The sequence below is a fragment of the Vicia villosa genome, unplaced genomic scaffold (assembly GCF_029867415.1).
Source record: "Vicia villosa cultivar HV-30 ecotype Madison, WI unplaced genomic scaffold, Vvil1.0 ctg.003201F_1_1, whole genome shotgun sequence".
NCBI classification, from domain to species: Eukaryota; Viridiplantae; Streptophyta; class Magnoliopsida; order Fabales; family Fabaceae; genus Vicia; species Vicia villosa.
Window position 1 is genome coordinate 217,914 of NW_026706139.1, and position 15,601 is coordinate 233,514.

The following is a 15,601-nucleotide window of genomic DNA, read 5'->3' on the forward strand; positions in this document are numbered from 1 at the left end:
TCGTCAAGTATATTCAAACCAAATCAATTTTTTTAAATCATCAAATGTAACTTTTAAAACAAATTTATATTTTTTTTTTTTTTTGAAAAGTTGATATTTGATTATTGAGACCGATTAACTCAAAATTTTTATGAGCTAATCCATTATAAAAACCGTTAGCACCTAACGAAATTTGAAACCGAAAGTACATTCTCATGTCTAAGTCTTTGAGTGATTTATCATTGGAAAGATCCAATTTAAGACTTTTAGGAAAAGAGATTGAGAAATAGATACCTTCACTCCACTTATAATTAACTTGTATCCAATTTTCAAGTCATTATACAAGAAGAGAAAAACAAAAAATAAAAGGAATTATGAAAAAAAGTAACTAACATCATATCTCTTACCTCTTATTCATTCCAATTTGGTGATAACTTCACATAACCATTAACCATAACACATGAAAATGATGTTTACAATCCATAATTGTACACAAAACATTACCTTAAAACAACCAAATAAAACACAAGAAACAAACTCCATCATGTGTTCTAAATCTAAATAGCCAACACAAGTCCAGGAAGAGACCTACGATAAAGATCACGAGGTTGACTTCTCCACAATGTCATCATACTATCATGCTTATGATGATGATGATCATCTTCTTCCCATCTCAATGGCCTCAAATCTCTCACAACAAGCCATGTATTAAAATACTCTCTAAATTGAGTAATCAACCCATTTTTCAATGTCCAAACATGAACCCAATAGGCTTGTCCTTCCCAACCTTCAACTATAACACAATCACCAATTGATGTCACACTTCTTGGCTCGAATTTGAACCCTTTTTTGTGATCGATTTCGCCGGTTAACACCCTCATCATGTGTTGACATTTTGGTGGACCATGGAACCAATACTCAAGATCACTTGCTAGCAATTTTGCTACCATTTGGAACTCCATTGCTCCTTGGCCTAATAAAGCTTTGTAGAGAATTTCAACTATGGACTTGTTTTGTTTTTCAATCATTGAGTCCATTTTTTTTAGAGAATGGTTACTTTGTGGAGTTACCACTGATTTTTTGCATGGCAATGAGGGATGGAATTTATAGGGTTAGATATGAGAGGTGGATGTTGAAGTTTGGTGTGAATGGTTTGTTCTAGAAATGAAATGAAGCATAGACGGTTGAGATTGATTGATTTATGAGGTGAGGGGTTGGATGGTAACGTTTTGATACGACAAAATGTGTCACACCAGAAATATGTATATATTAAATCATAGCATATGGTACTAAGTGGGAATGCATTTATGAGGAGAAAACGATGCCAACTTGTCGATGTATGTATGTGCTTTTTAATTAGTGCCAAAAAGCAAAAATTTTGAGTTGGTATTTGAGTTTTGGTTAAGCATAATTTAAACATAACAAAATTGATTTTAAAGGTTATGAATTATGATTGCACGCCACTCATAAACACAAACACAAGTTATGTGCATGTAAAAAACATTTTATATAATATGAAAAAAAAAATATTAACACGCGTTCACATTTAAAATGTGAGATGCGACATTTATATTGTGATTCAAAATCTGATAAAAAATATGAGCAAACGTTGCGTTCTTTTATGTTTAAGGCAAAATATTTAAAATGTGATTTGAAATTGTCTAATAACTAATGAACGGATAAACTTTAGAATATTGATCTGATTTAACTCAATATTTGGAAAATCGACATGTAACAATTATAAATATAAATTTAGGTATATTTAAATTAATGTGAGGTTTTTTTTTATTTTAAAGTATGACTAACTAACTCTTAAGATCTTTTGTTTTTAGTTGAAGGAGTCTTTTCTTTGAATCTTTAGGTATAATCTAAAAGTGCTATGAAGTTGAATTGATGTTTTTGGAATGTAGAAGGATCTTCCATTTTTTCCAGCATAGGCAACTACCTCCCAAAAGCATTTGCAAATGAGTTAGGGACAAAATATTTTGCCTTTTTCAAAAAGTTAAACACTTTATGGAGGTTAAGTAAACAAAAATATATAAATACAATTTTAATGTGACATCATGCATGAGATTCATTTTATGCTTAGTTTACATTAATTAGAGCTTAAATCCTCTATGGCTAGATCATATTTCCATCTACAATTGAATTCAACGATTCTATAGTTGCCACACTTGTACACCTATTATAGAGGATCCAAATTTCTTCAATTTTAGATATTTTGTTTAAAGTTTGGAAAAATTAGTTTTTTTTTCTGATTTTTTTTTAATAAAATAAAAGATTATACAAAGGTTATTACATTAGACAGAAAATAATTTGCTACTCCAACTAAGCCATGAGCTACAACATTTAGTTTTCTCTTAATTCAAGTGACTCTAGTATTATCTATTATGTTTTTCAGTTTTGTTATATTGGTAGCTTCAAAGAGCCAATTTACCACCGCATCAAAATCACAATCAACAAATATTAAATTATCCAACATCTAAAATTATTTTAAAATTTTTTAAGAGTGTGATTTGGTAAGGTGATTGAAAATTTTATTCTGCTCTAAAATAGTGACTAATTGGTAGTTGATAGCGATGAGATAGGTGATTATCAGTTCTACATGCCGGCAGTAAGAGGGGTGACATATTGAAGACTGTAGTTTAGAAAGAAGCTTATAAGAGGAACTTCACTATTCAACCTAGTTCGACTAAATTGTATCTAAGAATTTTTTTTTTGGCAAGGCATGAATAAAAAAATAGAAGAATTTGTAGCCTAGTATGCGATATATCAATAAGTGAAGATTGAACACTAAAGACTCGACGGAATGTTATAACCTCTAGAAATACCAAAGTTGAAATGGGAGAACATTTGTATGAATTTTATAATCGAGATACCTCGTAAAATGAGGGGATATGACTCAACTTAGGTGGTAGTGGACAGATTGACCAAGCTGACTTACTTTTTGTCGATTAAAACTACTAACAAGGTTTTTCAACTAGATTGACTTTTCATCGTAGAGATAGTAAGACCGCACAGTATACCAATAAGTATTGTGTGTGACTGAAACCTAAAGTTTTCATCAAGATTCTCGAGGGATTTTCATCAAGGCTTGGGAACGAAATTCGATCTTGGTTCAACAAACCACTCATGATCTAATGGTCAGACGGAAGGAACAATTCAAACAATGGAAGATATGTACGAGTTTGCATCCTAGAAGATAAGGGAAGTTGGAACCAACACTTACCATTAATTGATTTTTCATTAAACAATAGTTATCATTCCAATATTGAAATGACACCGTACGATAAAAAGTGTACGACACCTTTGTGTTGAGTAGAAGTAGGAGAGAAATGAATTTTAGGAATCGAAGTAATTCTAGAGTCTATCGATAAGATAAAGGGTATATAGGAAAATATGAGAAAGACTCAGATCGGATAAAATATTTATCCAAATCATTGTAGAATTCCACTGCAGTTTGAAGAAGGAGACGACATATACATAAGAGCCACTCCTAAGTTAAGGTTATGAGGATTATTCAAGACAAATAAGCTAAACACATGATACATTGGAATTTTTCAAATCATAATTTGGGTGGGATAAGTCTGAATTAATTGAGATAATCATCAATCGACTCATGCATTTTAAACCTAATTGATTTCAAATGGCCCATGTAAAATTATTCATGCAACACTCTCTCTAATTGATTTCAACTCTGTATGGATTGAGGAGGGCGTGTGGTGAACCAAGTGAAATAATGTTTAGTTAGAAAATTTGGGAAGTATTTCATCTTCAAATTCTCATTGTTTTCAATGTTTCCACCCTCAATCTGATATCTTGCAACATATTCGATTGTAGACTTATTGGTGTCGCTAGCAAACTTGGTGAACTTGGGTAATTTCCAACCCCTTGGAAATCCTGTCTATTGAACATACTCATACAGAGGAGAAACGTAGTTAGGCCTGTGTAGGGAAACATTAAGGTGATTTTGGGCCAAAATCTATTCAACCATGTTGGCTATATTATTGTGTCCCCCCCAAATTATTTTGTTGTACATTTCTAATTATCAGGTAAGTATCCTAGTTTCTATGTACTACTATTGGCTTAGGAGTGTTCTGACCGAAACATTCTTCGCTCTCTCCATTTGGAAGATTTTTTGGAGGACGAAATCCCAAATTTTTCCCTAGTTAAAAGGGTATTATCGTTGTTAAAACTGCATAAGCTATTATTCGAACAGGAGATGGAACAACCGCATGTCTAGTCGATGATTTGACTAGTGGTTCCACTGTGTTTTGAGGATTATTCTTTGGGTTAAAAGTAAGGTTATCCATGTTTGTACGCATAATTTTATGAAATGATTTTTCACTTCGTACACACATGCATATACGACTATTAAGAACATTTTATGCACGAATTTTTTTTACAAAAGAACATACGATGGAAATGAATTTTTGAAAGTTTAGCATGAAAGTCCTACACTTTTCTTAGCAATGGAAAAATAAAGGAAATTGCTAAAAAAAAGACAATATAAGGTAAGATATTTTTTCTTAAACGTAAAGAAAATGGTGTTTAGAATCATACGTTTTTGCTCAGGTAACTCGTTTCTCACCTTTCTCTTGTGTACTTTGAGTATGTGAGTTTTTTTTTATTGATTTTGACACACCGAATCCTAACGCTAGAACTCTTATTTATACTAATATAAGACTAAATCCATGTAAAGGATTTCTCCTTAGAAATCGACAGATATCTTGTTGCATGCTTCTCGCCTTCAGACTTGCTTTAACGTGTCTCCTTGGTATGGATAAGATTAATATAAATTTATTCACCCTTAACTAATTTTTTGCTCCAACTGCTGATGTCAAAGTCCTAATAGACTAGCTTTGAGAAAAATACAAAGTCCCAATTAAAGTAACAATATCGACCATTTGAGCTAGACTATCCGCGCCGAAAATGCCCGTGTCGAAATACTCTTCAAGGTCTCCACTTTTAAACTAAGTATTTCACTAAACTCTTTTCTTAGATGTCAATCTTATTTGCATCGAAACTAGAGGTTAATAGATTGTTAAAAATTTGAAAAGCTTTACTCGAAGTGAAATATCCTAAGATGAGATATTCATTAGCTTTAGCAATGGATTTACTAATGTTATCCTTCTCGATATTAAGGAGGAAACACTTGCATATGAATACATGGAGGTGATAAATATTAGAATCATTCCCTTTTTATATTTCAAAGAGTGTTAACTTTAGAATTGGCCTTAAAAAGCCATAATTAACTACATGGAGAGCAGTGCTTACTGCATATGCCCAAAACATTTAGAAAAGTTGGTTTCATTAAACATCGTTCTTGCTAACTCTTTAAGAGTTTTATTTTCGGTGTCAATAGCCCATTTTGTACGGAGTTTGTGGAGTGTAAAAAGTATGATTTATGTCATTCTAAAAATACAAGTTCTCAAATTCCACATTTTAAAATTCATATACGTGGTCATTTCGGATAGATGCAATGTTTAAATCTTTTTCATTTTGGATAACTTTGGCTAATTTCTATAAGGAAAAAACACGTCATTTTTATGAGATAAGAAAAGTGTATAGATATAGCAATAATAATCACCCATATTCAACCATTATAAAGGCTTATTTATCAAAATACTATTTTTTAAATTTAAAGTAGACCTTTACTTTTTTACCCTTTTGGCACACATTATATAACTGATTTCTTTAAAACACAAGTTTGACAGACGGATTACTAATTCTTTGCGGACTAATTTGTTCAAATGGTCCATGTAGATATGGGTTACTACTAAAAAAATCGCTTTTAGTGACCGAACCAAAGATCGAAAAAGCTTTAAAATCGGTCAATAAAACATTTAGTGACCGATTTAACAACCATTAATTTTCTATTGAAAAAGTGCTAGTTACTAAGCTTTTGTGAGGAATTTAGTGACCGATTTTAGTGTTCTTTTTCGTAAAATAAAATTAAAAATTATGATACCTAGAAATCAAAATCGTGATCTCCATGTATTCTAGTAAGACTTCGCCACTGCACCACTTAACATCTATTGTTAAAAAAATTAAAAAGATGAGTAAAAGTTAAAAATTAAAAGAGAATTAAAATCTATAAAAGAATGGAAAGTAAATAATAACATAATAAAGAGGGTTAAAAATAAAAAAAGAAAATAAAAAATATAAGTGGCCAAAATTTCATTATCTAATTTGTGAATATAAATTAAATTGTATATAAAAACAATTTTTCATCGAATAGGCAGTCACAAAATATTGGTCTCTAAATTAGTGGCTGATTTATTTAGTGACATATTTAGTGACCTCTTAAAATTAGCTCATGAATATCAAATTTTGATGGTAATTTGATCACTAAAAGCGAATTTTCTAGTAGTTCACAGCAAAAAATCTTCCTCTTTACTTAGCAAACAAACATCATTTGAAGGTAATTATTAAAATTGACGATATAGATATTTTTACTTTTAAAACTAGTAAAAAGAGTTTCATTGTCTATAGTTTTCACGACCCTGCCAAATAGACAAATCAAATATTACTTTGTTATTATTGTCACATAAATGACTAGTACTAATCAAGTTAAGTTTTAAACCTTCAACCAAGAAAACATCCTTAATTGTTGGATTGAGATACTTACCAGTCGTATTAAGCTTAAACTTCTTCCTTTATTATTATCATCGTACAAAATAAATTGATTAAAGGAAGAAAATAGAGTTATATCTCCAATCTTATGCTTGAAACAACCACTATCAAGACACAATTTAACATTTGAGATTGTAAAGCATACATCCATTATAAAATTTATTATTTTACTTTTGATATCCAAATCATTATGGTTTCTCTAACTTATTGAAATGTAGAGAATTTCTCCAATATGAGCCACAATTATAATTTTTCTAATGAAAATTATGAAGAAGTATTTTTCATGTTATTATGGGGATTTTTTACCAATATGCGACACAAATGAAAATTAAAGAAAAAAATTCAAATAACCATGTTTAATAAATAATTTACACCAAAACTATGTTTTCGGCAAAATTACGCATATGACCAGGTTTCAGAGGTGGTCTCCACATAGGAGTCACCTCTAGTGACGCCATTGACCAATTCTTCTTAACCTATGCGCCACCCAGGGTGGCGCCAATGTATATTTTCTTCTTACAAGCCACCTAGGGTGGCGCCAATGTGTGTTGGCATTTTTTTTTTAATTTTTTTTGTTTTTTTTAATTGTTTCTATATATATTAATTATAATTTGTTTTTGATTTTTTAAAAATTGTTTTAACATAATTAAAAAAAACAATTAAATAAATAATTAGACACGTAGTGTTTAATGATATAATTAGGGAAGAAACAATACAAATACGAGAAATGCAGAAACAACATTACAAATACGGAAAGTACGAGACAAACATTACAAATACGAAAAAAAAGAGAATATTTTTAAAACATGGATATTATGCTATTCATCACCCCTCGGACCATGACCCCTCCGACCCGGACCATGACCCCTCTGACCGCCAGTTCCGCAATCTGGAACTGTTCGAATCAGGTTGGAAGGATCTCGACGACCCACTTCTCCACGACCCCCCCTATTCCTTGGTTGTTCTTGTTGTGTCTGGGTAGGTGGGCCTCAGATTAGCCCCTCCATGCGCTCGTTGGACATGTATTCTTGTATGTTGCTGTCAAATAGTCGGGTCCCCATGCCCACAAAGATTGGTCTTGGCGGTGGAGTTGCGTCATTTGGTCGGTAAAACCCAGCGCTTGATTGGCCTTGGAAAAATGACATTGTTTGTTGGGGTGTGGTGTAACCATATTGTTTGTGTTGTGAAAGTTGGGGTGTGGAGTAGCCGTGTTGTTGGTATTGTGACGATTGAGTGATCATTTGCTCGTTTGGGTCGTATTCATCATCTAGACCCATGTCGGGGCTGGGTTGCCTATTGGAGTTGGAGGGGCCGGCGTCGCCGTGTTGTTGGGTGAAGCCCCATGATTGTTGTTGGATGGGTTGCCTAGTGGAGGTGGAGGGGTCGGCGTCGTAGTGTTGTTGGGTGAAGCCCCATGATTGTTGTTGGACGGGTAGCCTAGTGGAGGGGTCGGCTTCATGGGGTTGTTGGGTGAAGCCCCATGATTGTTGTTGGATGGGTTGATTTTGGTAGGGCGTTGTTGGTGTTGTTTGATATTCTTCATGATAAGGTTGTTCGAAGGTTTGGCGTTGTTGGCGTTGTTGGTGTTGCTGGCGTTGTTGGCGTTGTTGGGGTGGTTGTTGGGGTGGTTGTTGGTTGTATTGATGTTGGCGAGGGTCGTGCAGGTAGTAGGGGTCGGACACATACATATCGGGGGTTGTGACTGTTCTAAACCAAGCAACGTAGTCCGCGGTTGGGAACATGGGGAGTTGGGCAACAGGGAATTGTAACAGACGGCTGCGACGCTGCTTCCACATCTCACAAAATTCACGTGCGAATGTACGATAATCTGTGTGATCCCATTGTTGATTGACTCTTTTAATATGCCAGCGACCCAAATCAGTGGGGGGATCCGGGATTGGTTGATGCATGCCAAACTGTAGTCTCACACGGTCAGATTGGTGCATCTCCACGATGTTGAACCTTATTATAGGTGTCATTGCAGTCCAAACTTCTTGGTCACTCTCGTTTGGCTCATGTTCTAGCATCAAGTATGGTCTCCAATTAAACTGTGTAGGAGAAAAAAATAGGATATTATTAAAAAAGATGATGGATTGTAATACATCTATATGATCATATATAAGTTTAGTGGTAATACATCTTCAGCTCGGAGGTGATCCAATAGGTCCCGATACAAAATAACACTCCCCCTCGGATTCTTACTGTAATCCAATTTAGGACAACACAACCTAAAAAAAAGAGCAAACATGTCATTTCAGATTTTTATGTAAAAAATAGTTAGCATTCAAGGGATAGCGTTGAAAAAGACGTACCTTGTTGCATAAGGGAATGTGTAGTTGTTCCTGCCTGCAGGGGATAGCGTAAGCAGTCTCCACCAACCCCATACTTGTAGGAGGAACGCACATCCATAAAAGGTGCACTTGTCGGCAACCGCGTTCTTACAAAGCGATTGGTATAACATCACCAAAACGGCAGACCCCCAACTATATTTCCTAATCTTGCTAATACTATCAAATTTACTTAAATAAAAAAAGTTGACAGTGTTACCTGTCGACTCCGGGAATAAAAGGTTACCAAACATCAGCATTATATAGACCTTAGTCATTAACCAAACATACTCCTCGGTAGAGTTGTCGCTCAAAACGAGTTCATCATAATAAGCTCTAAGGGAGGCCAGACTAATACCCTGGCCTCATGAACCTTGAGTAGGCACAACTAGATCTCTTCCCAACACTCTCTCACACAATGAATTAGCATGTTGAACAGATCCATTAACAGCCTTGCCATCAATGGGCAGACCAAGCAACATATAAACATCCTCTAGAGTAACCGTACACTCACCTATTGGAAGATGAAACGTGTGGGTTTCAGGCCTCCATCGCTCTTGTAAGGCAAGGATGAATTTTCTGTCTATGGTGTTGTTGTGCATTTTTATGATATGTTCGAAGCCACATGCTTGTAGGTTCGAAATAATCCTCTCGTCGGGTTCAACATAAGCGTGAGAACGTGTACGAAATCAGTCAACAACCTAAGAACCACAAATAAATCGATTAAACTGGATATCATATATGTATAGATGTTAAGAAATAAATAAGTATGAACTTACATATGTCGCCAAGTTCGCTCTAGTTTCTTTGTGGGTTTCACCCATGGTAAGAAGTTGTTGAGCCATTTTCAAGAACTCTGAAACTTTTCTGAGGATTTGAAAATGCAAAGTGTTTTTTGAAATAACAGGTGAAATGTTGGTGAAAACAAAGTATTCTATGAGAGTATTTATAAAGGGGGTGGTGGTTGCTGATGTTTAGTGCATGATAGCCAAGTGGTGAGCATGCATGTGATACAGATCTTAAAGTGATAAAGATGGGTTCACATGCATTCTGTGTTGAATTGACCATGCATTCTGTGTTTTAGGCAGAATAGACTAGGCCTGCATCCCGTGTTCTGTGCTGAATTGACCATGCATTATTTGTTTTTGGCAGAATAGACTAGGCCTGCATCCCGTATTCTTGTCTAAGCATGCATGCATATAATATTTTGTTGCAGGTAGATCACATGCTGGCAGATTAGTCTAGGGTTTTGGCAGTGGGGACCACTTAACAAAATTAGGGGAAAAAAAGACACTAATGCGCCACCCCAGGTGGCGCCATGCTGCTAAAAAAACCACTAATGCGCCACCTGGGGTGGCGCCTACATGCTACTGTTTTTTTTTCTTTTCAAAATTTAGGGTTAGGGTTTTCTTTGTTATTTTTTTTAATTTTAGGGTTTAGGGTTTTCTTGTTGTTATTTCACCGAAAATAATTAGTGCACAGTATTCACATGTGATTGTACAGTGTGCACTGCTCAGTATGGTTGTGTCTGGTCAAGTCGACTGTGCAGCAGTTCATCAGTGTCAAGCACACCTCAAGTCAACTCAGTATGTTTGTGACGATACAGTCATTCATTTTCCATCAACTTTATTCGCATGTGATTGTACAGTATGCACTGCTCAGTATGGTTGTGTCTGGTCAAGTCGACTGTGCAGCAGTTCACCAGTGTCATGCATACCTCAAACCAACTCAGTAAGTTTGTGACGATAAAAGCATACCTCTAATGTGAAAAATAACACAACTCACTACACATCTCATTACACATCTGAAATAACACTCTCTACCCACTCAACAATTGCCCCTCCACAATACATTATCAACGCTCATGTTTTTGGCGAGACATATGACAATGAAGAAGTTGGTTTTCTGTTTAGAAACACTGAGGTTAAACGATTTTGTTTAAGCAGAAAAGCAAATTTTAGTTACTTCAAAGGGAGATTAGAGACGAAGCTTGCAATGGGTGGTGTATCCCAATTTTTTTACCAATATCGATTTCTTCGTGGGGACAACCCGGTCAAGTTTATCCAAGTTGAGATCAAAGATGATGAAGACATGCAGAATATGTTCGCCAATCATGAGTATTCTGGTTACGACTGCATTGAACTGTGTGTTACTCTACCAGAAGTTCAACCCACACAAATGGTTGAGTCACAAGTCATTGATGCACTTGAAGACGAGCAAGCAGAGGTCGACGATGTAGATGAAGAAGAAGCACTGGAAATAGAAGTTGATAACTTGGTCAACGAGGAAAGTGAAGATGAACCGGAAGTTGTTGTACCACCAGATCAAGTGCATATGCCTCCAGCGCACATGAGGAACTTGAATTTTGATGGGGATGACGAACCATCGACTGATATTTTCTATGATCCATACACTCAAACAGATCAACGGTTAAAAGTAGGAGACAAATTTCGTTCTAAGGAGGCATGTATCATGGCCATAAAAAGATTTCATATGGCAAACAATCTTGATTTTAGAGTTGATCGCTCCAATGTTGAGAGGTACAAAATTTATTGCAGAAACACTGATTGTGAATTCAGGTTGCATGCATCATACAGGAAGAGAAGTGATTCATGGGATATAGGATATATTTCCCAAGATCACACGTGTGTTAATACAAATGTTTCACAAGATCACCGTAAGCTAAGTTATGACATTATTTGTCAAGAAATCTTGCCTTTAGTTGAAAAATATCCATCGTTAAAGGTGAAAACGATAATCTCTCATATCGTTGCAACATACAATTACACTCCATCTTATAGAAAGGCGTGGCTGGCGAAGACCGAAGCGATCGAAATTGTGTATGGAAATTGGGAGGATTCGTACAAACGACTCCCACATTTCTTATATGCGCTTCAAATTTATGCTCCTGGAACCGTTACTATTTTAAAGACCCTTCCGGCGCAATCTCCAGACGGAACGTCCCTTCAAGGAAATGTGATATTCCATAGGCTTTTCTGGGCTTTTCGCCCACGTGTTCAAGGATTTTCATATTGCAAACCAATTCTTCAAATAGATGGAACTTGGTTATACGGAAAATATAAAGGCACCATGTTGATGGTTGTGGCTCAAGACGGAAATAGTAACATCTTTCGTGTTGCGTTCGCTCTTGTGGAAGGAGAAACTGCTGGAGGTTGGGGTTTCTTTCTCAGGAATCTTCGGACACACGTTTCCCCCCAACCTGGACTTTTCTTGATTACAGACAGACATGCTTCCATCGAGAGTGCGTACAACAATCCAGCAAACGGGTGGAAAAACCCAACATCAACGCATGTTTACTGTATTCGACACATTGCACAAAATTTCATGCGAGAGATAAAGGACAGGGCTCTTCGGAAGACTCTTGTCAATGCCGGATATGCGTTGACTCAACCGACGTTCCAATATTATCGACATGAAATTGTAGCGGCAAATCCAGATGCAGGCAGATGGGTAGACAATCTTGCTAGAGAGAAATGGACCAGATCATACGACAACAGGAAGCGATGGGGGCACATGACTACAAATCTTGTGGAGTCTATGAACGGGGTGTTTAAGGGTATCAGACACCTTCCGATTACTGCCTTGGTGGAAGCAACATACTATAGGATGGCTTCTCTTTTCGCAAGAAGAGGTGAGCGTTGGAGTGCAGTTCTAGAATCCGGACAAGTATTCAGCGAAGCATGCGTCAAATTCATGAAAGAGCAATCTACCAAAGCCAACAGCCACATTGTGACATCTTTCGATCGATTCAACCGGACCTTCAGTGTTAAAGAAACGATTGACCATAACGAGGGCCTTCCGAGACAACAATACAGGGTTCTTATAGAGGAAGGGTGGTGCGATTGCGGAAAGTTTTAAGCCTTTCGCATGCCATGCTCTCATGTAATTGCAGCATGTTCGTATGCACATCAAGATCCGTTAGCACTTTTATCTCCCATTTACAAGGCGGATACCTTGCTCGGAGTGTACAACAACGCATTTCAAGTGATGGCAAAGGAGGATTATTGGCCTGCGTATGAAGGGGACGTGGTTTGGCATAATGACAACATGCGGAGAAAGAAAAGAGGTCGCCCGAACAGCACCCGGATCATAACCGAGATGGATCATGAGAAAATGATACGAAAGTGTAGCATATGTCGTGAAGTCGGGCACAATAGAAATACCTGTCCTAACCTTGGATCAAATTCCACCAACAATTAGTTGTATGTCATTTGTATTTTGTATCTGTATTTTTATTGATAATGTTTTTGTATTTGTATTTGTATTTGTATTAGTATTTGTATTTGTATTTGTATTTGTATTTGTATTTGTGTTTGTATCTCTATTGGTTATGTATTTGTATTATCCTTTATTAAATCAACTAGTTGTGTCTTTGTCTCGTAGTGAAATTGTCTTCATGGCCCATACTGCCACTCTTTATTTTTGACAGTCAAATACGCATGCTTTTGTCTGGTCCCATCAAATCAGTCATTGATCAGTGTGTCTGCATTTATCATACAGGTTAGGCGTGCTTGTAAACAGTACGCAACATCATTACTTTTCTACCTGCTACTATTATAAATTAGGGTTCTCAGGGTTGAGTTTACACAAATAAACACAAACACAAACACCAACACACAGACACATCAATGTCTCGCATTCGGCCAGATGGATGTCACCGGACAACAGAGCCGCCGCCCCGGAGATCAACATGGCGTATCGAACCTGAACCGGAGTATCGCAGAAGGAACGGACATGTCATATTCTCACCCGTGAAACCTCCCATGCTGGTTATGTTTTGGAATATCTCTTCCGTCGAGCAACTCAAGAGGACTCTCATGAGTTTTTTAGAGGGGGAGTACGAAGCTGACGAACAGATAAGAAGCATAAAGAGGCTTAAAACAAGGGTCGATGTTGTGACTGGAGCAACGATAAGTTTCTGGGATAACGTGGAATACGACATTGATTGCATTCAAATGATGCATGGACCCAATGATATTGTTTTAACCGTAGTGATTTCTTAGATGTTTTAGTTTATCTTTTTCTGTTGGTTATTTTCTATGTACCTTTTAATTAATGAATGAACTACTGTTTTCCATGAACGCTCAAGTTAGCTGATTCACTGATCTTATCTACTGTAATTTAATATATATTTTTTAAATATGTTAAAATAAAAACAATTTTATAAATAAAAAACAAAATTAAAAAAAAATATGTAAAAAAACAACTAAAAAAAACAAAAAAAAAGCCAACACATTGGCGCCACCCTAGGTGGCTTGTAAGAAGAAAATATACATTGGCGCCACCCTGGATGGCGCATAGGTTAAAGAAAATTGTTCAATGGCCCCACCAGAGGTGGCTCCTATGTGGAGACCACCTCTGAAACCTGGTCATATGCGTAATTTTGCCGAAAACATGGTTTTTGGTGTAAATTATTTATTAAACATGGTTATTTGGATTTTTTTTCAAAATTAAATCCTTAAGTGCCATCTCTTCAAAAAAAATTCCTAAAATGCCTTTTGTTTTGACTTTTTGTCCTTGACCGCCATTCTAAATGGTGGATATGCCTTTATGTAGCCGCTGTTTCAAATTGAGGCCATGCTTTTTTTTATTTTTTTTTTTCATTTTCAATATTTAAAATAGCTTTTGATGATTTTAAATTATTTTTATTTTATATAATTAATTAATAATTATAGTTTAATTATTTTAATATTTAAAAAATTATAAAAAAATTCTCTCACATAAAGTTTAGGTCGAAATTAGTTTTATGAACTTTTTTTACGACACATGAGGTTAGTAAAATGGTTTAAGTGAGTGTATGTGTGTGTGAGGGTGCATCTACACACATTAATTTAGTACTTTGAGACTTACTTACGCTTATTTCAATCTAATGATTCTAAATAATTATAGACATGCTAAGATAAAGGGTCACATGCAAACTTTCAAAGACTTCAATTTCTTTAATGTTGTTCTTAGCATTTGATTTTCTTGGAATCAAACATCATAATCTTCTCGTTTTATTTTTTTATTTACTTCAATATTTTTCTACCTTGATGATAGTTATGATTATACTGCTTTGTTCTCTTTATCGTCATCAATTCCACAGTTAACCGCATATAACCACATATCACATATATCATAATGTTTCTAGAGATTGCATCTTATTATTAGAACATTACAAAATCAATATATTGCCAACTAATGAAGATTCAATGCAAAATACATCGTATACATTTAGTACATAATCGGTGCAAGTATCATGCCACCAACATATCATCTTAAAAAACAACCATCGATTCTAATGAAGTGTTTGTATGTTAAGAATTTTTTTTCAGCCATCAAAAACAATATCCTACATGCAGTCTTTTAAGTTAAATATTTGTAACAAAAAATTTATGTAATTGTTATTACTGTGTTGCAAATAATAACCACAAACTATTGTTCTTGACAACCCTATTGGTAAGAATTGCAAGACCTTTAACAACAATAAAGAAAATAGAAAAAAGGTGCAAGAAGATCTCTTGACAATTCTGTAAACTTCATCTTACTTATCATATGCATAAGAAAGTCTCAATTCAAGACTTCCTTAGTCTTTTCTTAAGCTAATATCTCATTATTATTAAGAAAACAATTTTAATAATTTTTTTACATGGTCAATA

General features: G+C 35.3%; 1 protein-coding gene across 1 annotated transcript; it reads right to left on the reverse strand.

Moving 5' to 3' along the window:
- Positions 1–364: 364 nt before the first annotated feature.
- LOC131640568 (senescence associated gene 20-like) lies at positions 365–1,104 on the reverse strand. The gene has a single exon (XM_058910962.1). It carries the CDS (start codon positions 1,014–1,016, stop codon positions 537–539), a length of 480 nt encoding a protein of 159 aa, XP_058766945.1. The 5' UTR covers positions 1,017–1,104; the 3' UTR covers positions 365–536.
- Between the last annotated feature and the right edge of the window lie 14,497 nt (positions 1,105–15,601).